This window comes from Convolutriloba macropyga, chromosome 13, assembly GCF_964194025.1.
Source record: "Convolutriloba macropyga chromosome 13, txConMacr16.3, whole genome shotgun sequence".
NCBI classification, from domain to species: domain Eukaryota; kingdom Metazoa; phylum Xenacoelomorpha; order Acoela; family Convolutidae; genus Convolutriloba; species Convolutriloba macropyga.
In genome coordinates, this window is record NC_134480.1 from 41,014,748 (window position 1) to 41,037,285 (window position 22,538).

The 22,538-nt window shown below is 35.0% G+C and overlaps 2 protein-coding genes across 3 annotated transcripts in view; one reads left to right on the forward strand and one right to left on the reverse strand.

The window, feature by feature from the left end:
• LOC142351726 (tetratricopeptide repeat protein 39C-like) overlaps positions 1 to 17,510 on the reverse strand; it is a 43,189-nt gene extending 25,679 nt beyond the window's left edge. The window contains exons 1-7 of the mRNA XM_075403870.1: positions 17,255 to 17,510; positions 12,786 to 12,908; positions 9,780 to 9,953; positions 8,302 to 8,485; positions 3,828 to 4,037; positions 2,084 to 2,334; positions 1,503 to 1,667 (exon numbers count right to left, since the gene is read on the reverse strand). Coding sequence (XP_075259985.1) covers positions 1,503 to 1,667; positions 2,084 to 2,334; positions 3,828 to 4,037; positions 8,302 to 8,485; positions 9,780 to 9,953; positions 12,786 to 12,908; positions 17,255 to 17,298 — 1,151 coding nt within the window. The 5' untranslated portion in view covers positions 17,299 to 17,510. The remainder of the gene's footprint in view (positions 1 to 1,502; positions 1,668 to 2,083; positions 2,335 to 3,827; positions 4,038 to 8,301; positions 8,486 to 9,779; positions 9,954 to 12,785; positions 12,909 to 17,254) is intronic.
• Positions 1 to 22,538, forward strand: part of LOC142352235 (nucleoporin p54-like) — a 608,913-nt gene that overhangs the window by 96,490 nt on the left and 489,885 nt on the right. The window lies entirely within an intron of this gene.

Genomic DNA, 22,538 nt, shown 5'->3' on the forward strand with positions numbered 1-22,538 from the left:
TATAATTTTAGATAGGGGGAGCCGATATTTTATCACAATATCATCAGAGTGCTCATGCGACTAACGAATAACAAACCTTTATACTTCGCTTTATTTGCGATTTATGTGTTGTACCCTTTTGGCAGTTAATGTTTAAAAATGCACCACCATTAAAAAATACGCTATATTAACTGGCAACCGAGACAAGAGTTTGAAATGATATTTGATTGACTTTTTGATCTGAAAGTTCGGTACCTAAAAGATTTACGAACAAGCGGCGTAAAATTATTCTGGAAACGTAGTCAGATAGCAGCCGTAAAAGTATCACCAGACCAGACTTGACCCACGCGTCTCAAACTAAGTGGTGCTTAAATTTTATCCGCATAAAAACTACTCGAAAAACAACTTTGATCAGCAAATTAATATTAGCTTTTAGGCAAATTTAAACTACCGAATAACAAATATAATTAGACGAAAAGTGAAACGAAAAACTTTTCAATAGTCGCATTATTGGGGTCTTAATAAAAAGCTTACACCACATATTCAAACAATTTAATCGGTTTCGACTCTTAAAAGTGATCAAACTTTTATCCTCCCAATCATCCAATTATTGCACAGTCGAGTTCTTGACTTTCTAAAAACACTTGAAGCTTTAGCGAAGATAATTTCAGAGAGGGCGTTTTTAGTTTTGGTTTGACTCGACAATAACAATTATAGTCGAGTTTTATTTTTGAGAAAATAATTAAACTCATATTTTTTCTGTGTCTCTGCAATTTTCTTAGGCTAACTTTTGTGATATAATTTTAGATAGGGGGAGCCGATATTTTATCACAATATCATCAGAGTGCTCATGCGACTAACGAATAACAAACCTTTATACTTCGCTTTATTTGCGATTTATGTGTTGTACCCTTTTGGCAGTTAATGTTTAAAAATGCACCACCATTAAAAAATACGCTATGAAGGCAGTGTTGAAGAAAACAACTTTAAACTCCAAACTCTAAGGATGCCATTCCTTACAATATACAATGAGCAAATAGTCATAGTCATTTTGCTTAAATAGTTATTATTGAATAGATTTCTATGCCAGAATACCGGCAGCTAGCATCAGGTTTTATAATTCCGTCCATGAAAAAAAATTGGTTTTTGCTCAAAATATTTACAGAAATATTCATACCCTCTTTTGCGTGCATTTAACATCAGCTAGATTTTTTCTTTAAATACCGATTTTTTTCTAATAGTTTTCCATTTTTGTCTGAAATTCTTTCTCCCGTCTGGAACCCGAAAATTAACTGGTACGATCTACGAACTGAAAAACATCCAAGTCACCTTTTATTTGTTCTAAAAAATCTTCCAAATATCGGTCGTGGACAGTTTTTTTAAATCTAATGGCGGCCGAGGGCGACATCTTCATGATAAGTAAAGCCTAACTATGATTGATTGCCATTTTAGTAACGATCACCTAATTCCGATAATTTTAGCGATCTATTTTCATATGGTACGAGTGTGGATCGGTTGTTCACCTGTATTTAGTCATGAGGGTCTTGGCATACACTACGCTCTTTTGCTTCTCCAGTTTGGACAATGTCATCATGGGTCTGAGATGAGTGTAGTACCACACTAGTACGAAAAGAGCCACTGGAGATCTGGGCTCAATCCCCTCCCCCCACCCCTTCTCAACACAAAACCTGAAATTAAGAGACAATCAACCAGTTAATTATAAATTAAAACAATGCCAAGTATAGCACAATCACTATAACTGCGACGCTGGTTAGGGTACCACGTAAATTTTTGGGAATAGAGCTTTGGGCTCAGTAGTTTGGGGGGTTAAATTATACAGGGATGAAAAGATATCATCTCAAAATATTGGGGGTGGGAGGGGGGAGTGTAATTGAATTGGTGTGAAAATATTTATAGCCGAAAATACTTTCTCGTTTTAAAAAAATGATTGTTCACGTCCAGAAAGCTTATTTATTTTGTAGGTTAAAATGTAGATCATTTCTAATTTCCTAATTCGCTTCACACTTGTTCGATTACCGTTCATCAGGCACAAACAAAGAGTTCATGTAACAATCTAGGTGAACTCTTTGAGAAAGTATTCAACCTTAATGCCAGCAGTCCAGTTCTTCTATCACCAGCCATTCCCACAATCTTCATAAGTATAAGTTGGGACGGTGGAACCAGAGACAGTGCCAGATGGAACACTCCGTATCCGAAGGAGGAACTGGTCAACAACCGATCCCTCTCTTTCGTTCCACTGCTTCCTGGGAATCGTAATCTTGTGAGTTTTTCAGTGTTTAGTTCTTTGTATACTTTCTTGTATATAGCAAAGGCTCTCTTCATTTGCAAACTCGCCTGAAAACACAAATATGCCCAGATTTTTTAAAAAATAATAAATGTTCTTATCATAATTTCAGAACTATTTTTTTCACCTTGACCAACGCATAATTCCACATTCAATTGTTTCATTTTGGCCTGTGACCTTAGCCTGGGTAATCGAGTTCACAATTAAAGTACTTCAAATAATTTCACTTTAAATAATTTAAAAGATTTCATTTGTTTGCCAGAGAAGGTCATAAAAGTTTGTCATAAGATAATATTACTAGGTTTTTTCGTGTCATGATTACTGGGATCACTAGATACTGTTATTGTATGAGCATCAAAGCAAATATTAACTGTTAGTATTTAAGGCGATCAATGTTTATAACGAATCATTACGAGCGACTACCGGTACTAAATTTTTGAGCAAGTAAACTCGTTTTTATTTCCAGATTTCACATTTCGTTTGCTAATACATTGTGCGTGTGAAACATGCATACGAAATTCGCGGATTCAAAAAACAGTGCCCTATGTGGAAATTATAGTAAATATTTTTCACTTTTAAACTGGAAGTTGGAAATGATAACTACTGTCCACCGCAAAATATGTTTGACGGAAGGCCATCTAAAAAACTTTGCGTAATTCGATTTCACGTAATTTAGGACTACATTTCGCGCTTTTTCGGACAGGTAGCAATAATCACTTTTAAAAGAAGCTGCATTTATTTTTAATTGAATAGGCCTAAAAATACCCCCCAAAAGATTACTAGATTTAACGAAGTAGCATCGAATAATTGAACAAACAAGGGAAGCGCAATCCACAAAAAATAATAGCTTTATATAAGAAAGAAGGAAACAAACAAAGAAACACAAATAAAAGGGCTGATGAATTGAACAATAATCCCTCATCTGCTGTTTTCCAAAAACATTTTCATCAACATTGAAAACAGCAAATGAGGAATTATTGTGCAATCAATCAGCCGCTTAATTTATGTTCTTTTGCTTGTTACCGCCTTTTTTATCCCAAGCTTTCATATTTTGCGGATTATGCTTCCCTTGTTTTGTCAATTCTTCGGCGGTACTTTGTGAAATCTGTAATAATTTTGCGGGTATTTTAGGATTATTCACTTAAAATATGTACTAGAATCTTAGTATAAACTTCTTTTTTTGCAAAAAATACGTGCAACAAATTTTTGGTAGGCTTATCTTTTTAAAACAAATTGTTCCAATAGAAAACTCGTGTCTTGGGAAAACTGTTATGACCTCGTAAGACGATAAAAAAACGATAAAAAATAACTCATTGCATTAAAAAATAATTTTTCTGATTAATTTATTCATATTTATTCTACACACATATATATATATATATATATATATATATATATATATATATATAATACACACACACACACACACATATATATATATATATATATATATATATATATATATATATATATATATTAAACATTCCTGATAATAAATAGCGTAGAATATGTGAATGAGATCCCATACCACATGAGGACATACCTTTAGATACCCCCCAAATGTCATCCTACATGCAGTTAGTACCCCTGAGAAGCACCAGCAGTCTGCAATGGATATCCTGGCCTCGTAGTATGCCACAATGGCAGCCAACTGTGCCTCCGGCAGGGAACCCCTCTGGACTCCCTTCTGGTGCTTCAGCTGCTTCCTGCACTGTTGCATTATAATCTTGCACACCTTCTGACACTTGGCAACCTAGAAGACAGTTAGTTCTTCACTTCAACAGAACAAAAATACCGTATTATGGATCTTAACCATGTGTAATTTGGTGGAATTGATGTGTTTGGTGGCAAAACTGGTAATTTGGTTGCAAAACTGTGGAATTGAGTTAACCGATTTCGTAACCGAATTACGTTTTTGAACGTAGTGCAATTCCACAAAATTAGGAACATCCGTTTCTCCGGAATTTAGGCTACAAATGATGTTGCCTTAAATCTGCAATTTAATGCAACCGAATTCCACGAGGGCAAAATCAGCCAAATGCAATTTAGGTCTGATTTTTGCGGTATAATGACCTTGATAAACACAGAACAGGCGGCTGCAAGCTTTGTTCCATATTAATTTTTTATCTGAGTTATTTTAGATTTAACAAAGCACTGGAAAATAACTTTTTTTCTGAAAACTTTTAAGCAGTCAGCATATCTGTTACCGATTATAAGAATCAGTCAACCATTCTTCTCTATAAAAAGGTTCTAATAAAGTAATTGATCAACTTTAAACTCAAATTTCTTAAATTTTTTGCAAAATAAATTATGTTAAAGCTACCAGAAAAATTATAATTTCAAAAATTTTAATACCCCAAAAACGGTGATGATGCGCGGTGAGTATATTTGATTCTATTGTTATATTTACGAGATAAGAAAAACAAAAGAGAATCGAAGTTATAGTTTTGTTTTGATTTTTTTTACTTCGGAAAACAGTTGAAATTAATTTTTTTAACAGCGAGGAAACGGTATAATAATTACGCATATACATCAAGAAAAAGGTTTTTCCAATATTTTAGAATTTATCAAAATGTTTTTGAAAAAATCAAATGATTAAAACTCTTTCTTTAAGTTAATTTTGTGTTCAAGGACAGCCCTGAAAAGTGATTTTATGTGATTTTAAGGACAAATATGAAACATTGGATTTTTTATTTTATGCTTTTTGATTTTAAGCGTTATATCAATTTGGCGACCCCGACTTTGTTCCAGTAGGTTATTGGGGAAAAAATGTTATGAAAAAAGCCCTCATGTCGCGCAAAAAACATTTTTTTATAGAACTTTTATGATGGAGAGCTTTTTCAAGTCTTTCCCTTTATAGCACCACCCATTTAGTGGTCACGTACAACTGGCAACTCAACCCCCACCCCCTCTATTCTCTCTTCAATGGTTACACTTGTGCAAAAAAAAGATGCTTTTGCAGAAACTTTGAAAACTTGCCTGGTCATATTTGATTAAGCCTGCTCACTCTTTCACAAGTGCGCAAAATGCAATATAATTTAATTATATACTACATAAGAAATAAACAAATTAGTCAGAATTTTTGAAAAAAATTGAAAATATACCAGCTGTTTCTTTATCATCAGCAGATAAGACTCGTTGAAAATTGAAATTCTCAGATTTTTATAAAAGTTCATATATTTTAATTAGTATTATATATTTATGGTGGATAGTTTACCAGATTTGCCGAAAATAAAATACACATATTGATTTAAAAAGCTCAGAGATCAATTGGCAGTGATAAAAATGAATAAATCCCATTGGCTTTAGGCGGCATGACTGTTGGGCTTAAAAACTCTGTATAAATTAAATTTATCATTTTGCCGGATAGACTTTTGGGTTGAATTAACTGGAGGGCTTATTATAGGATGCATTTTCGTTATCTTGACAGGTTTATGACATTGGTTTTTCTCTTTGGAGATGATAGTTCTTAAGTCAAGGACCACCAGGCATTTTTCTATAAAAATGGTCTAAAGGGTTTGATTTTAAGCGTTATATCAATTTGGCGACCCCGACTTTGTTCCAGTAGGTTATTGGGAAAAAAATGTTATGAAAAAAGCCCTCATGTCGCGCAAAAAACATCTTTTTATAGAACTTTTATGATGGAGAGCTTTTTCAAGTCTTTCCCTTTATAGCACCACCATTTAGTGGTCACGTACAACTGGCAACTCAACCCCCACCCCCTCTATTTTCTCTTTAATGGTTACACTTGTGCAAAAAAAGATGCTTTTGCAGAAACTTTGAAAACTTGCCTGGTCATATTTGATTAAGCCTGCTCACTCTTTCACAAGTGCGCAAAATGCAATATAATTTAATTATATACTACATAAGAAATAAACAAATTAGTCAAAATTTTTGAAAAAATTGAAAATATACCAGCTGTTTCTTTATCATCAGCAGATAAGACTCGTCGAAAATTGAAATTCTCAGATTTTCATAAAAGTTCATATATATTAATTAGTATTATATATTTATGGTGGATAGTTTACCAGATTTGCCGAAAATAAAATACACATATTGATTTAAAAAGCTCAGAGATCAATTGGCAGTGATAAAAATGAATAAATCCCATTGGCTTTAGGCGGCATGACTGTTGGGGTTAAAAACTCTGTATAAATTAAATTTATCATTTTGCCGGATAGACTTTTGGGTTGAATTAACTGGAGGGCTTATTATAGGATGCATTTTCGTTATCTTGACAGGTTTATGACATTGGTTTTTCTCTTTGGAGATGATAGTTCTTAAGTAAAGGAACACCAGGCATTTTTCTATAAAAATGGTCTAAAGGGGAGCGAACACCAATACTAGCGTCTACCATCACAAAAAGTTCGATGCTGCTTTCCACTTCTTCGTATCGCAATAAATTGAAATTGACACTCTCTCAACAATTTTTATTTCACTAATTGGCTTTATTGGCACTAGGGTGGAAAAAAAATGTCTGCTGCTGTTCAATTCTCCTTAGCTGCATGAAACAAATTATTTTTCAGCAAAGTATTATTTGAAAACATTTTTTGCAACTTCTAAGTGGAACAAAAATCAACAGCAAATGAGTCTCTTCTGTGTTGCTTTATCTATAACAATCTCGCTACTCTGGCTACTTTCGCTAATTTGGCTATATTTGCTACTTTCGCTAATTTTGCTACTTTCTCTAGTTTTTGGTTCACAATACTTGCAATTGCTAAAGCACGCTCCTGTTGTCTTTTTGAAAAACTTTTGTAAAAATCTATGTCTAAGTGACATGGTTGTGTTGATATTTCCATTCAAAAAAACTGAATCCTATATTTCAATTGCAGTCACAATTTTAAAATCCTCAAAAATCAGCGTCAAGTAATTTCTTTTAAAAAATAACATCAAATATTTAAAACTCTCATTTGCAGAGCAACTTATTGCGTAGCACTAAAATTGGAATAGTTGTTTTTGCTAAATACAGCAGCTGTTGCTAGTTTTTCTTGGCAGTCCCTTCCAGCTGATCCAAACAAAAAAAGCATAATCTAATTTTTGTTTCACGTAGACTTGAAAACTTTTTCATGCCAATGGGTCTGTAAAATTTCACAGCTCACATTAAGCGCAATTTTTTGTTCACAGTGATTTCACAGTGAACATGCGTATTGTTAATAGACACATTTGTTGAGGAAAATCTTAACATTTCAACGAATAATCGTTATCTTGATAACTTAAAAGTAAATTTTGCCTGCAAACAATTTCTTGTAACATCAAAAACCTTGCTGTTAGCCAATTTTATGTCATTTCTTACTCTATCTAAATTTAAAAAATGGGTGTCTACCCACACCTTTTTATGGAAAAGTATCACACCTTTTTTTACTAGAAAAATGTAAAACCATGATAAAATGTAAGCAACTTGAAGATAGTTGCCAAAAAACCAGGAATAACTCATTAAAAATGAAGTTGTTGTATTTATACAAATTTACATTAGTTTTTGGAGAAAAATTGCTCCAATTGCGGTATCGATGACATTTAGGAATTGGCGGAATTTTTGTATTTTTTCTGATATCTCCATCTCCAGTGGAGATAGAAAATTGAGAAGATCATTATACATTATGAATTGATGCAACTTTGTCGCAGCAAGTTTGAACATATATTTAAAATCATAGGCTGTTTTATAGTTTAAAAGACTTAAAATGGGAAAAATTGAAATTGCTTTGGCAGTGAATATTAAGAGCAGTGAGTGTACTTCAAGCGGAAGGTGGTAAGAAATCAGAAAATCAAAATTGGAAACAAGTAGGAAACAAAGAATTGAACCAAAATCATAAATGGAACCAGAATATAACAAAAAACCAAAAGTAGAACCAAACATTTTCAACAAGCATATCATAATAAAAATTCTATTTTTCCCGAATGAAAAATGGGATCAAATTATCACCAAAATCGAAACTGAAACCAAATATAAAAATGGAACCAAGAAGTTCTTACGTTACCGTTGTTTTGAATCTACATAGTTAAAACAAGGAAAACAAAACCTTGTTCTTGGCCACTGGAAACAGATCGTCATCGAATGCAATGACAGCTTGGAAGAAGTCAACACACGCAGCCCCATTGGCCATTAAGGGGTGAACATTATCGAAGGGTGCAAACAACTCCCTCGCCTCGTCAAGTTTTCCCATCAGTAGAAACTTCACTCCTTCAACCGCCGTTATCCGAACTCTGAACACAATGTTGACAGTAAAATTATAAAATTGTTGAACAATAAAATTATACTATACAAAAGGTCACAATATTAAATCCCTGATGTTTTCAGTAGTCGCGTTGTTTTACCCAGTTTCGTGTTGAAAAGAACGAGAATTACCTTGAAAAGTAATGATTGTTGGGATAGGGGGTTGGGGGCTATGGTGGTTGTGGTGGTGTTGGGGGAGGGGGGTATTGTCGTTACTTACTCGAATCAAAGACGTAAATTCAGAGTTCAGTAACCCAAGATGAGTTTAATAACCCTTTCAAATTTTAAAACAAGCACAGACCACACAAACCTAGTTCGCAAACAGGGGGTAATATCGAACAGGCTTCGGTCACCCTCAGCTAGACCCAGCAGAATCAAGGCAGAGGCCCTGAGCCTGAGCAAAATTACAATTGATTCGCGTCAACATTTGGACCTAAAAGTCAGCTTGCACTAGTTAGACTAATTTTTACTGAAAAAAAAACGTCATCTCCATGACAACTCAGTTTTTTGATAATAAATTTCCTGTGCTTGTTTAACCTTCTTCAATATGTTGCTAGTTGCTAAAGATCAGCTTTTTCTTGCAAAGTGATCATTGCAAGATTCAATTATCTTTTCCTACGGAGGAACGGCTCCTTTTAAACTGGACTTTGATAAGCCCAAACACGCTTACACGATTAGAGCTAATTCTCTTGATATCAACCTGTTATTTTTCTTCCTAGCTAGATCAAACCGAGGAGACCAAAATTGGGAATGGGACAAACCGAAGAGTTGACATGTGCCTGACCGAAAATTGGGTATAGGCCAGACCGAAGAAACCCAAGTGTGGGTTAGGGCCAGGCAGAAATTAGGTATGTGTCACATTGAACGCACCGAGAATAGACTTCGTCCGGACTATGAGCTCGGTCGCACCGTCCCCCCCCCCCCCCCCAAGTCTTTAGTCGAGAACCTCATCCTGGTAACTAGTCAAGACTAAAACGTAGAAACGTAGGATAACTTGGTTCAGACAAAAATATCAGTTCTAAATATTTTTGTAACTGCTGCGTTGAACTTTGGCCCATGCTTCTACTGTCATTTCCGATGTTAAATAAGTTTCCACTCTTAATTCCAGCTTTAATTTGCTTTCTACGCTTTTCGTCGATTTTCCAGTGTTTCCACCCTCAATAAATGCTGAACTAACGTTGGAAAAACTTTTTTCACCTTGTTTTAACTCTTTTGACCAATTTTGACTGTGCAAACTTCTTTCGGGCCTGCCACAAAAAACTTTGCATCATTACTTTGACTAACTTCTCCATAAAGTTTAGAGAGAACAGTTTGTCCATTGCAGCCTCCTCTGCTTCTGAGGTCGCGGCTCCAGATGTATGTTCCGGGGCTTTCCCGTTGGCTGCCGCCCCATCCACACTCATGTCACACTCCTCGTCTCTCACGTCCTCATTTCCAAGTATAGACTCATCACCTGACCTGCAATAATGTTTATCGATACGTCTTTAGAGCCATTATCTCCGATTCTTTGGAGCAAGTAAAAGCAACTTTAGGAAAATTTCATGAGCACAGTAAGCTGTGAAGGGACTTCTAGCTAATGTAGTCAGAAATCAGCAGAATTTGTTTTCTTCTAAGTTAAGAACGGACAAGCTTGATCAGCGAAACTTTCAAACCTACATAGCAATTCCAACTGGTAAACGGTGAAAATAAAATCTTCAAAATTGAATCATCATTATTATTATAACACTCATTTTGAGGCGAATAAAATAAAATCGATTTGAGGCAATCAATGTGAAACAGCAACAAATATACCTTGGTAGGCATATTTTTATTCTATAAGCCCAAGCTTTGAATACTGTTGGGCTTAAAAGAACAGTAAATTTCTAGACAAATTGCTACATTCACGGGGCAAAGATTTTTAATGGAGATTACCATAGGGGTCGTTAACCACGTTTTTAATAATATCTTCGTTCCTAAGCACTGAAAAAGGACAAAATAGTGCAAAGAATAAAACAGATATGTCAATTGTTACAGAAATTTTAACTAAAACCGCTCATTTCCAATTGCGCTTAATCACAAAAAAAGTATAATTAAGCAGTACACATGAAATGTTTTCTCAAGTGAAAATGGATGAGATGCAACATATATATAGGTATGTCAAGAAACATTCAATTTTCATTCCATTTATGTTCAGCGTTGATGTCATGGTGATCAAAGAAAGCAAAAATTTTCGCCAAAAACCCAAGAATATTTGAATTGTAATAAACAATATTGCATAATAATTGGCTTAGTCTGGTGATTTCAAAGGTTTACTTGTAACTAAATTCTGCACATTATGCACAAAATGTGACTGCAGGTCAATAATATCAATGTAAAACGCATTTTGAGCATGAAAGTTATAAAAAATGTACAGGTTATACATTTACTCGCAAATTTATTCCCTAAAAACATTGTTCAATTTTATTGACTTTACTATGAGAAAAATTTAAATTGGAAAGTAAACGACTATGTACATAACATCAAAGCTGTTAGATATTTTCAAAATTGGGCCCAATCCTCAAGAAATGAACCTGACCCGTTTTTCATCTGTCCACTATACCATTCAAACAGACCACAACTGGATTCCATTACTGTTAAAAATGAGCTCTTGAATCCGATGTAAAATTAGTAAAACCTGAAATTTTTGAACTCTATGTTCTCTGTGTTTTTTTGTGTCATGAGGAATACCGCTAGCCATTCCATCTCATGAATATCAAAAAGGCGAATGCTTGGAAATTCTCAAAAATTGTTGCCCACTTCTTCATCGTTTGACATAAATCAACAGAGTAAATCCACACAACGTTTACCAAATTATTACTTTTTGAAAACAAATCACTGCCGACTCATTTTGAACTAAACAATCAAGAAACAACTTTTAGAGTGAAGACAAGTCAAAAATTCATTGCACACATATTTAGTGGATGATTCTAGATCCATCCAGCTATGATAAAAAGGACCGCATAGGACAAAAAACCAACCGTTAGCCCAAAAGGCGTTCCAGAGAAATATCAAAAATTTTTTCCACCTTTTTAATCTGATTTGATCAATCAAAACGCCATTGGAAGCTAGAAAAATTTTCCATCTAATTTTTTGTTCTCAAAATTTGTTTTTTTTTCAGATTTTCCGAAAATGAATTTTTTTGGTGGCTGTAAAAATTCAGTTAATGAGTTTTTTTACTTGAAGTGTCAACAATCATTTTGTTTTCTGTTTTATTATTTAGCATTGATCACTTCGTCACTAAAACAGATGAATATTACTTGCTGAATTACGATCACGGTCTTTAGACAAAAAATAATCAGAAGAATTAAAATGTTGCGGTTTTCATCTGATTTCGCACTTTTCATCTGACTTTTAGTATTAAATTGCCGCCAATTGAGTTCAGTTGCTTGAAATTGTGATTGAGAGAGAATTTTAGATCACGCGAAATGCAAAAAGTCAAGGGCGTAAAAGTCACTCGAAAAGTCAAAATTGTCAAAATTTGGCATAAAAAGGACACACACGTTTACAATAATTGCTATGATCTTCGTTCAAGAGCAATTAATTATTTTAGATAGATCAATGCCATTATCAGCGTTGTCAACACATTTTCTTCTGCTGTCGCGCTAGCTAACAAAAATGTACCGCTAGCTAAAATTAGCAACAAGCAGCAATTATATTTTTTTCTCGAGGAAAATTAGGAAAATTGTGCCAGAAGAATTGATCAGAAGCTTTATGTTGGTCAATATATATTACATTCGAAGATAAAATTTTTAGTTCTTTAAGCTGCACCAACTTTACTAACAAGCTGCACTAACTCCATGTGAACAATGCTTGTTTGTCTTGTCCAGAACTATATAGTCAATATGCATACAATCGTAAACTCAAAGGTGAATTTATTTAGAATATAGTTGTTTGATTTATCGACAAGTTCAATTTCAAGGTGTACTCTTTTGTATGGTTGGAATTGGAGTTGACAAAATTCAAGTCTGGTGAAATTCGAATTTTATAACAATATTATTAAAAGAGAAATTCAAGTAGAAGCTATACCCATTCGGATGTCATTTGAGTCGAAGAAATTTGAATTTCCACGACTTACCAAGCTTAGATAAATTCAGTATAGGTAAACATGTTAACTTAAAGTTTAAGGTAAATTTAAGGTAACGGTCACCTTAAATTTACCTCAATATAACTTGACTTTAACTCTGTTACGCTAAGTTAACCTTAACTTGTTTCAGCGTGTTGACTACTTTGTAATAAGGTGTTAATATCTTGATGAGAGAGAGAGAGAGAGACCTGCTGTGAGTGTCCAGTTCTGATGGACAGGGCGATTCCATAATGGGAGGAGACATCAACAACTGTCTCTCCAATTCCTCCTCCTCCTCTTTCGTCAGTCCGTCCATCGACACGTCCTCACCCCTGAAATAACCCTATCACTCCACTTGTACTCAAATAACCCTATCACTCCACAATCAATCGAGTATTTATAACTCTTTAAAGAAATAGGGTATTTTTGATAGAATAACCACCCATATAGTACAAGAGTGGTAATTTAACGTATTATAATTTTGCGGGGGGGGGGGGGGGCTTTAGTGGGAAAGACCACATTTTTGATAGTTATCTTTAGGAAATTACAGTTTCTGTTATTATAGTTTGGGGAAACACTACGCGTTTATGATAATTATTTTTTTTAGGAAATCAGGGGTTTTGAGTAAAGGTTTTCAAGGGGCTTTGAATTACTGACCAGTGTACCATGTTTATAGAATTCCAACGTTGGTTTATTTTTAGGAAATAGGCACTTGCGTATCACGTGTCTATGGAAATGAGCAATTTTACGTAAAATGACACCATATCCTCTAAGGGAATGGGCCGAGTACTTCTATTTTCTAAGAGCAGAGATTATTTTTGAAAAAAGAAATTTTCAACAGGTAATTCAAAAAGAAAATGAGCGCCTTGGAGTATGTTTTGGCGAATTTATTCTTTTGAGTATACATTTTTAAGCAAATGAGCGTCTGGAGTTTTCCTCTTCGGGAAATGAAAGTTTTTGAGCTTTTTACAAATTCAGAGTATTACTTCTTTTTAGGAAATGGTATTTTCAGTATTCATCTGACGCGCTTTTGAAAAAGTAAGTTTTTTAAAAAAAAAATAAGACCCCTAGGATTTTTGTTAACTGCAAACAGCACTTTTGAGCGTCATATTTTAGGAATTGAGCGTTTCTGAGTGTTATATCAAGGACAAAAAGAACTTTGCTGTTATTCGGCAAAATATTGATTCTGCATTTCAATACAAACTATTTCCTTCGTGGTCTTAGAAAAAATACTTGGAGGAATGAGCATTCTTGAGCAAAATTATTTTTGAAAAGTATTAACTTGCTCGTGTTTTTTTTGGCAGACAGGAAACGGGTCTTTCCCATTATAGCCCCACTGAAATTATAGCTTCCCCATGAAATTATAGCCTTCCATTGTGGTATAACTACGATGATTGGGGGGCTATAGATTATCTGACCACTAAGCTGGTCTATAATGGGAAAGACGCCAGAAAACTTCTCTGGACTTTTTTCTGTTTGTACCCCCAGTACGTTTTTCACCCGCAGTTACAGAGAACTTGTCATTTCATAGTATATCATTATAGGAAAAAATTGTATGCGCGTTGGGGGGGGGATTGCAAAAACGCATCCACTAAGCTGATATATCTAGTGAACTATTATGAGAGATCGAGAATTTGTGAAACTTTTTTCTTTTTGCCCCCAACTTAGTGGGATAAATCATGATATAAAACAACGCCTAAAATGTAATTTGGACCAAAAAAAGCACTGGAAGATGAGGAATATGTTCTTTCCCATTAAAGCCCCCCAGCTTAGTCAGATAAGCTATAGCCCCCAATCATGGGAAACATACCATTATGGGGACCTACAATTTCGTGGGGGGCTATAATGGGAAAGACCCCGAAGAATTTATCAAAATTTGTGACAACTGGCAGTAACCTAAATGAAAAGTTGTTACTTTAAAATAAACAGAAACTATTTTTGCCCATTCATTCAGTTTGCGTGGTTTAACTTTGCATGGTTCAAATTTTTTCAATTTTGACTGTTTGCTTTGGTGGCTCAAAAAAAAGAGCAAGATTGTCTATTTCCGCAAGCCTGTATTTTTTGCTATAGTATTATTCTGGGTCTTTCCCATTATAGCCCCCCCCCCAGCTTAGTGGTCAGATAACCTATAGCCCCCCCAGTCATGGTAAATATACCATAATGGGGGGGCTATAATTTCATGGGGGGGGGGGCTATAATGGGAAAGACCCATTATTCTTAAAAAGTGGCTCAATTTATATACAGGCAAATCAATAATTCGTTTTCGATATTGGCTAGGTATGAGAAGGTAACTACTTGGGATCTATTCTGTTTCGGCTCCCCAGCGTAGTGGACCTACATCTTTTACATCCCACGGCGCACGTGCTGTTTTTTTAAAGAGTAACGTGCTATTTAACAACACGTAATTCGTGATTGGGGCATAAAAAGCAATGGGGCTGACACAGAATAGATCCAAAACTTCATTCAGCTCAACCAAATTTTCAATTGAGTAGAAGAATTTAAATACGTGTCGTAGAAAATTATTGAAAACGTGCCGTGGAATTAAAAACTGCAAATAAATGCAACCGTTGTATATCTTTCTTCAGCATTAAAAAAATAGAAGGAATTTGAAGCGTTAAATTCACAAGATTGTTTAATTATTGGAAAAACACCGTAATGAAAAGATTCCTGTAGGTAATTTATTTGTTTGAGCGGATCTTTTCCGTTTGTGCCCCCAGCTTAGTGGGTGTATATTATTTGCACCCCAGATGCACGTGCCATAATTTTCACAATAATTTCCGAAAAAATCCGTTTGAGCTTAGTGGGCATGTGTTATTTTACACCCCGAGCAAATGCGTAGTAAAGTGCTATATAACAACACATAAAGGTAATTGTAGTCACAATCATTTATGAGGGGCAGGAACAGAATAAATCTAGTTCTCCTTGTAAATTTTACTACATCACCACCAACTTATGGAAAAATAACTAGATTGTAAGAATGGTTTTAACTGAAAGTTGAACAGAGTGATCAAAGATTAGCACTGTTCCACAAAAAAGAAGGGAAAATCATAAATCAGATTTTCTAGACACTCATTTTCCACTTACGTTTAACCAACATAACACATTCTCAAGTCCATTTCATTACTTGTCCACAATACGCAAGTTTTATTGTGAAAAACATCCAATTTTTTTTCCGATTTAAATTTCTGGATCTTTTCCATTTTTCTTCCCCCAGCTTAGTGGGTGCATACTATTAGCACCCCGTCCCCCACGCACGTGCCTTCATTTTAGATAATGATATACTATGTAATGTCATGCGCTCTGCAACGGGGGGGGGCATAACGTACTGAGGGGGGCACAAACTGAAAAAAATCATTTTTTTTGTAGATTATTAGCATTTTTTAAAGGTCGTTTTTTTTTAAATTTAAAATCATAACTAATTTTATTCAGAGCCAAATGACGCACACTTGCACAAAAAGTTTTGACAAACTATTTTATTTTAAAAATAGTTCTGAAGAAAACTCTCTCCGCCTTTAGCCTAAAAAAATAGCCGCCAAAAAAACGTGTTTATGACCAAACACGATTGAATAGGATTTAAAAAATTCGGTTGCGGAAAGAAACCCCCACGGAAAAAACCCCCACTTCGTTTTAGATAGGAAATAAACCCCCACGGAAATAAACCCCCACGGAAATAAACCCCCACGGAAATAAACCCCCACGGAAATAAACCCCCACGGAAATAAACCCCCACGGAAATAAACCTCCACTTTACTATTAAAGAGCTGCGCATTTAGCGCGTTTGGCCATGCCTCGCGGGCCATGGCCATGCCTCAGCGGCCCGTGGGACTTGATATGAAACTATCACAACCGAACAAATTATGACGACCGAAATTCAATTTTAAAATGGGGGTTATTTTCCGTGGGGGTTTATTTCGCGGACCTTGCTCACAGTGAGTTTCAGCGCTGTATCATTGACTCTCAGATAGCCTGCTCAGATAGAGATAAGAGAAATGGCGGGTAATTAGCCTGCTCAGATAGAGAAATGGCGGGTAATTAGCCTGCTCAGATAGAATGAATACGGATAATTAGCAATGCTCAGCTTGAGGACATTCGGTTAGTGAAGCTTCACAGAGAACGCTAAGAATAACAAAATAATGCGTAGGATGAATCACTATAATTTTCTCTGCAGAACATGCTGTAAATTGCAAAGTGGGACATGTTCAGAAAGCTGGCCTGGCTAAAATCCAGGCTGTAAAAATTAATGTTCCAGCTCTGATTTTAACTGACTAACAGATCCGGGTTCCTATCTAAATTTAGGTGGTTTTTTTTCCGTGGGGGTCTATTTCCTACACCCAAAAAAGGGTGTAGGAAAAGCTATACAAAGCATGATTTCCATAGTTTTACAAAGTTTTGTTTTTGTTGTTTGTCCATTTTATTTCTGACCGATACCTTCCCCAACTCAGTCGTCACATAAAGTATAGCCCATTAGCGTAGTTACACCGGGTCTTTCCCATTATAGCCCCCCATTAATTTATAGCCCCCATTATGGTATATTTACCATGATGGGGGCTATAGGTTGGCTGACCACTAAGCTGGGGGGCTATAATGGGAAAGAACCGTTACACCTTAATGGGGTTAATGGGACTCTATTTTCATGGGGTGGGGGTTATTATGGAAAAGACTCCAGAATTCAACTTACACGCTCAATTCAGGTATGTCAATAGTACCCACAGTAGCCGCCATTCTCTTCTGCCACAATTGAAAATAGACCGCAATAAAAGTTGATATAGTTTTAACCCAAATTTTTTGCAAAAAGTTTTTGTCGGTATTCGTCGAAGTATCTCGTAATTCCGTAATTGGTAATTCGTTGTTTTCTAAATTTCTTAGTTGGTCACATTTGGTAAGTCAAAGATACGTTGGTAAGTATTCGTGGTCATTTAATTTAGCATGTTTTTTCAAATTTTGCACGTGACCTTTTTTTAATATTGTGTTCTTCAAACATTTTCAACCTCAGTTCGCAATATTTCAGCAATTTTTAGATTCCTTATGGCCCCCCAAAACAACATTGAACTGGAACTTTGAGCTGACGCACTAAATATATGGTGGAACAACACGGCTTGTGTACGTCTTTAAATGGCACAGAACGCTACAACATAGGCGATGAAATTGCTTTTTTTAAAGAAAAATTGAAGGTAGGCCATTGCTGCGGAAGTTGCAATCAATGTAGTTTCTCAAAGTAATGTTATCAAAACCAACTGATTAGATTTTTTAACTAACCGTGCAGCTCCGAAGAGCCAAATATGAGTCTTTTTGCTTTGTCTTGCCTGCAATGAGAATATAGCTCAACCTAAAGAGTGCCAAATGTTTTTTTTGTGTATAGTAAAAGCGGATCTTTTCCGTTTGCGCCCCCAGCTTAGTGGGTGCATATTATTTAGAACCCTCAAACGCACATGCCATATTTTTGCTGTAATGACTTATTGTGTCATTACACAATAATATGATTTATTGTGTAATGACACGTGCTCTGTAACTGGGGGCGCAAAACGTACTGGGAGGGGGGGGGGGGAGAGATCCTTTCTAACTAACCGTGCAGCTCCGAAGAGCAGAATATAAGTCTTTTTTGCTTTGTCTTGCTTGCAATGAGAATATAGCTCAACCTAAAGAGTGCCAAATGTTTTTTTTGTGTATAGTAAAAGCGGATCTTTTCCGTTTGCCCCCCCATCTTAGTGGGTCATATTATTTAGAACCCTCAAACGCACATGCCATATTTTTGCATAGTGATTTAATTTGTAATGACCCATGCTCTGTAACTGGGGTGCATAATGTACTGGGGGCACAAACGGAAAAGAACCGTGAAAGTTGAAATTCCAATCAAAGGTAAATTTTGAAAAATAACTGTAATAATAAGATGTGGTTTTTTTGTTCAAAAATTTCTTGTTAAATTTTCAACTCTCACGGTTCTAGTATTGTTTTTAATGCATTAAACATCAATAGCTATTTAAACAAATTGGGATACGATACCAATTATAAAATCTTAGTTCTTTCCCACAATAGCACCCCCCATGAAATTATAGCCCCCCCACCATTATGTTATAATTACGATGATTGGGGGATAAAGGTTATCTGACCAATAAGTCTATAAAGCTATAATGGGGAAGACCCAAAATCTTTACGCTACCGAAGAAAAATAGAAAAAAGATTTTTGAAAAATAGATAAACAGACTGACGGGCTTAAGATTTCGATTGAACATTTTTGCTGCTGCTCGATAAGTCCGCTCGCTTAACCATGCTATTCAATAAAGTTTTTAAACAAACGTCCCGTAGTCGCTTCAACCATGCAAAAAAATTTGTTTTTAAGTGATCATGCATTTAAAATAAAGAAATCAAAATACGGATATTATAAAAAATTTTAAACATAAATAAAATTTTTTGATCTTTTCCGTTTTTGCCCCCCCCCCCAGTACTTTATGCTCCCCCAAGTTACAGAGCACGTACCATTATACAGTAAATCATCATGTAAAATATAGCACTTGCGTCTGGGGGTGCCAAAAATATGCACCCACAAAGTTGGGGGGCACATGGAAGAGATCCAACTTTTTAAGCGTGGGAAAGCAGAATAAAAAATACTGACATATTCAATTTGACCCTCACCCAGTAATTTTATGATCTCCAGTGACAAAATGTATATTGTTTTATACCATGTTACATTGTAAAAAAAATAGCACGTGCGCATGGGGGGAGTGTAAAAGATATGCCCACTAAGCCGGGGGGGCCTCGAGAGTCTTTTCAAACATTTTCCGCTTTTCAAAGCACACGCGTTTAATATGCAGGATGTCTGTAATAAATGGTACCCACGTTCGGAGAGATATAGAATTGCCATTTGCTGTTCTTTGCACAAAAATTTTTCTATGGTAGAAAGAAACTCATTTTTATAGCATTTAGATACTGTCTCATTTACGATTTGATTATAATTGCTGTTTACGTAAATCGCTGAAAAAAAATCAAATTCAAACAAACCCGTGGTTTGACATCAAGCTGAGAGACAGAGAGAGATAGTGAGAGAGAGAGAGAGAGCAAGAAAAAAGTGCAAAAGAAATCGAAAAATGTCCCGCAAGGCTAGAAAATTGATTTTTTGTTTTACGGTATTTCTTATATTACATTCTACATCAATTTTAAAACCAGATTCTTCCTTCGATTTTACCAAAACAAAATGTAAGCTTAGGTGATTGTATGGCCATTTCGAGCATTTATCGGAATTTTTAAGCGCTTTTGAGTTTTGTTAAACATTTTGCGCTTTTAGAAAATAATTATTTGTTTTCCTCCAAAACATTTTGCAGCTACCCGAAGAAATTTAAAGTTTGAATTAAATGTTTGACAGTGGAAAATTTGTAAACAGTTTTTGTTTGAGAATTTTTTCATCACAAAAGTGATTAAATGAGGTCATCTTTTCGCTTTTTGGCATTTTTTTTAAAATCTAGGTAATTATATTGTTTTTATGGTTTTGAGTTACGTTTTTCAAAATTCTGTCATTATGTACAAATGTCGAATTTTGCTTTGTGAACCACATTTTGCATGAGCGGCCACCAACAAATCAGAAACGGTAATGAAGTATTTCTCGACACCAGTTTTTTCAGCCTCTTAACGTCGAGAGAAGTGCTTAGGAAGCTGTTAGCAGATATTGCAGATGTTAGCAAGAACATTTTGCCATTGCCCGCAGAAACTTTTCGTTTGCAACTAGTGTTTGACAATGAAAAATTTATCATAATAATTTGTGGTTCAAAAAATTTTATATAAAAATGATCAAATAAGGTCAATACTTCACCTTTCGGCTATTTCTTGAACTGATGCGTAAATATATTAATTTGTGCTTATTATATACGTTTTTTTTAAAAAAATATTGTCTTCTAAAAATGTTGATTTTTGATTTATGGATCAACTATTGCAAAAGAGATCACGAACATATCAGAAACGGTAATGAAGTATTTCTCGACACCACCACTGTTTTGTGCCTCACAACGTCACCAGAACTGCTTATAAAACTTTAAGCAGATATTGCATCTATTCGACGTCGTTTCAATGTTGTTTTTCTCATGCTCCATTTCTAAAAGCAACGTTTATATAGCTTATGCAACTTTGTTATGAACTTGAGGCATTCGCTGTATTTTTGCGATAAACGTCAAGGCGCAACCTTTGGTAAGTTTTACCAATAATTTAAAAAGATTTCATTCAAACATTTCCTAGGTCTACGAAATATCTAAAATAATTGATTAAATAGTAATAAATAGTGCTTGAGTTAAGGATTTCTTTGATAAGTTCTAGGGTCTTCCGTACGTATTTTGTCATTTCGTTTTAGTGTTTGTTCATTTTTCACAATTCAAGATAGTATTATATTGAGACTGACTTTTTGAAGGTGTTCACTGCGAAAGACGTATTGCTTTTCAAAAGGGAATCAACAGGTAAAGCCTCGTCTTGTTTCTTCATTTTTGTCACATTGATTTTCGATGCAGGTTACTAATAGTTTATGCTCTACGAATTTTACTTACTCTACAATTGTTATCTATATCAACTTCGTATGACAAAATAAATAGAAAACATAGCTGGCAGATTGGCAGGAAATAGCCGCAATTGCTTCGTAGATCTGCAGTCTCATAAAAACAGTAAGAAAGACCAAAAAATTCGTCTTTTCATTGAAGGCTGATATGTTATTTTTTGATCAAAAATCTGCATAAATTTTTGCTGCCTCTATTAGCTGCTCTCAAATAACCTTCATTTAGAGTGACACACACTCATTTGACCTTATCTCTTTCAGTTAAATTAAATAAAAGTCAATTTCAAAGTGAGGAAGTAATTTTCGAGAGTGAGGTAAGTCAAGTGTGACTAAAAATTTAATCACGCTAATGAACAAAAAAACTACTTCCACTAAGAGCGAAAAATGACATCACGCACGCACTCTAGTTGAAATTGCATGAACGAATGAACAAAAAGCAGATTTTAAGTGGTTGTGACGTCATATGGTCGTAACAAAAACCGGGACGAATTAAAAAAAAACAGCAGGACAAGTCCTGACGTACAAATCAAAGAATTTTCATTGACTAAACAGAAAACTAGACCTAGAACGGTCTATGAATGAATTGGGAAAACCATTTAGAAAAAATCCGATCCAAAAAATTGAAAAACAAATAGTAAAAGAAATAAAATTGAAATTGCCGCATGTGAACAAAAATCCACTACCGAGAAAGCGAAATTTTGTTCAAACACCATTTTCTCACTCTACTTTAAAAAAAGAGCAAAAAGATTCCACGCTGCCAAACCACTCGCTTTTTCGCTCCACTTCCTGTTTCGGCGTGACCAAAGTCACTACTCCAATTTGACTTCAAAAATCATGAAAATGTGTGAACAGATCTAAAAAAGCCAGCGCCCCAATACAATTCAAATTCTTTGAATTGTAAAAAACCAAGAGAAGGCCAATAATAGCCCCAACTATCGCTGTGCGGCTATTAAAAACTAAGATAGTTTTTGCATAAACTTCCACCTTTTCTGAAAGTTTTTTCTCAGGCGAACAAGCTTTCCAGTGGATTTTTTGATAAGACCTTTTTTTCAATTTTTGCTATTGCATTTTGTCTCTGCCAGTTTTTTCCAACTCCGAGAAGGTCTCTTCTAACTTTAATGCTAAATTTTTCGCGATGACAAACAATTTCGGTGTTTTTTTGAGGACATCATTGGCAATGAGTTCAAAAAATTAGTAATGAATTCTGCAATTTTTTGTGTTGAAAGGTCCTCAAGCTCAACACTGGTGTTTATCGAGTTCAAGAGGCCAGATATTTTTTGCATTACTTATCTTGCACATATTCACCAACACAATGCTGCTTACGATGACGTTAGCACAGATGTATTACCAAATTTTTAAAATTCTGTGAATTTTAAATTTTTTGACAGCTTTGTTGTATTTTTCTATGGTAAAGATAGGAAATTTCTTTTCAACA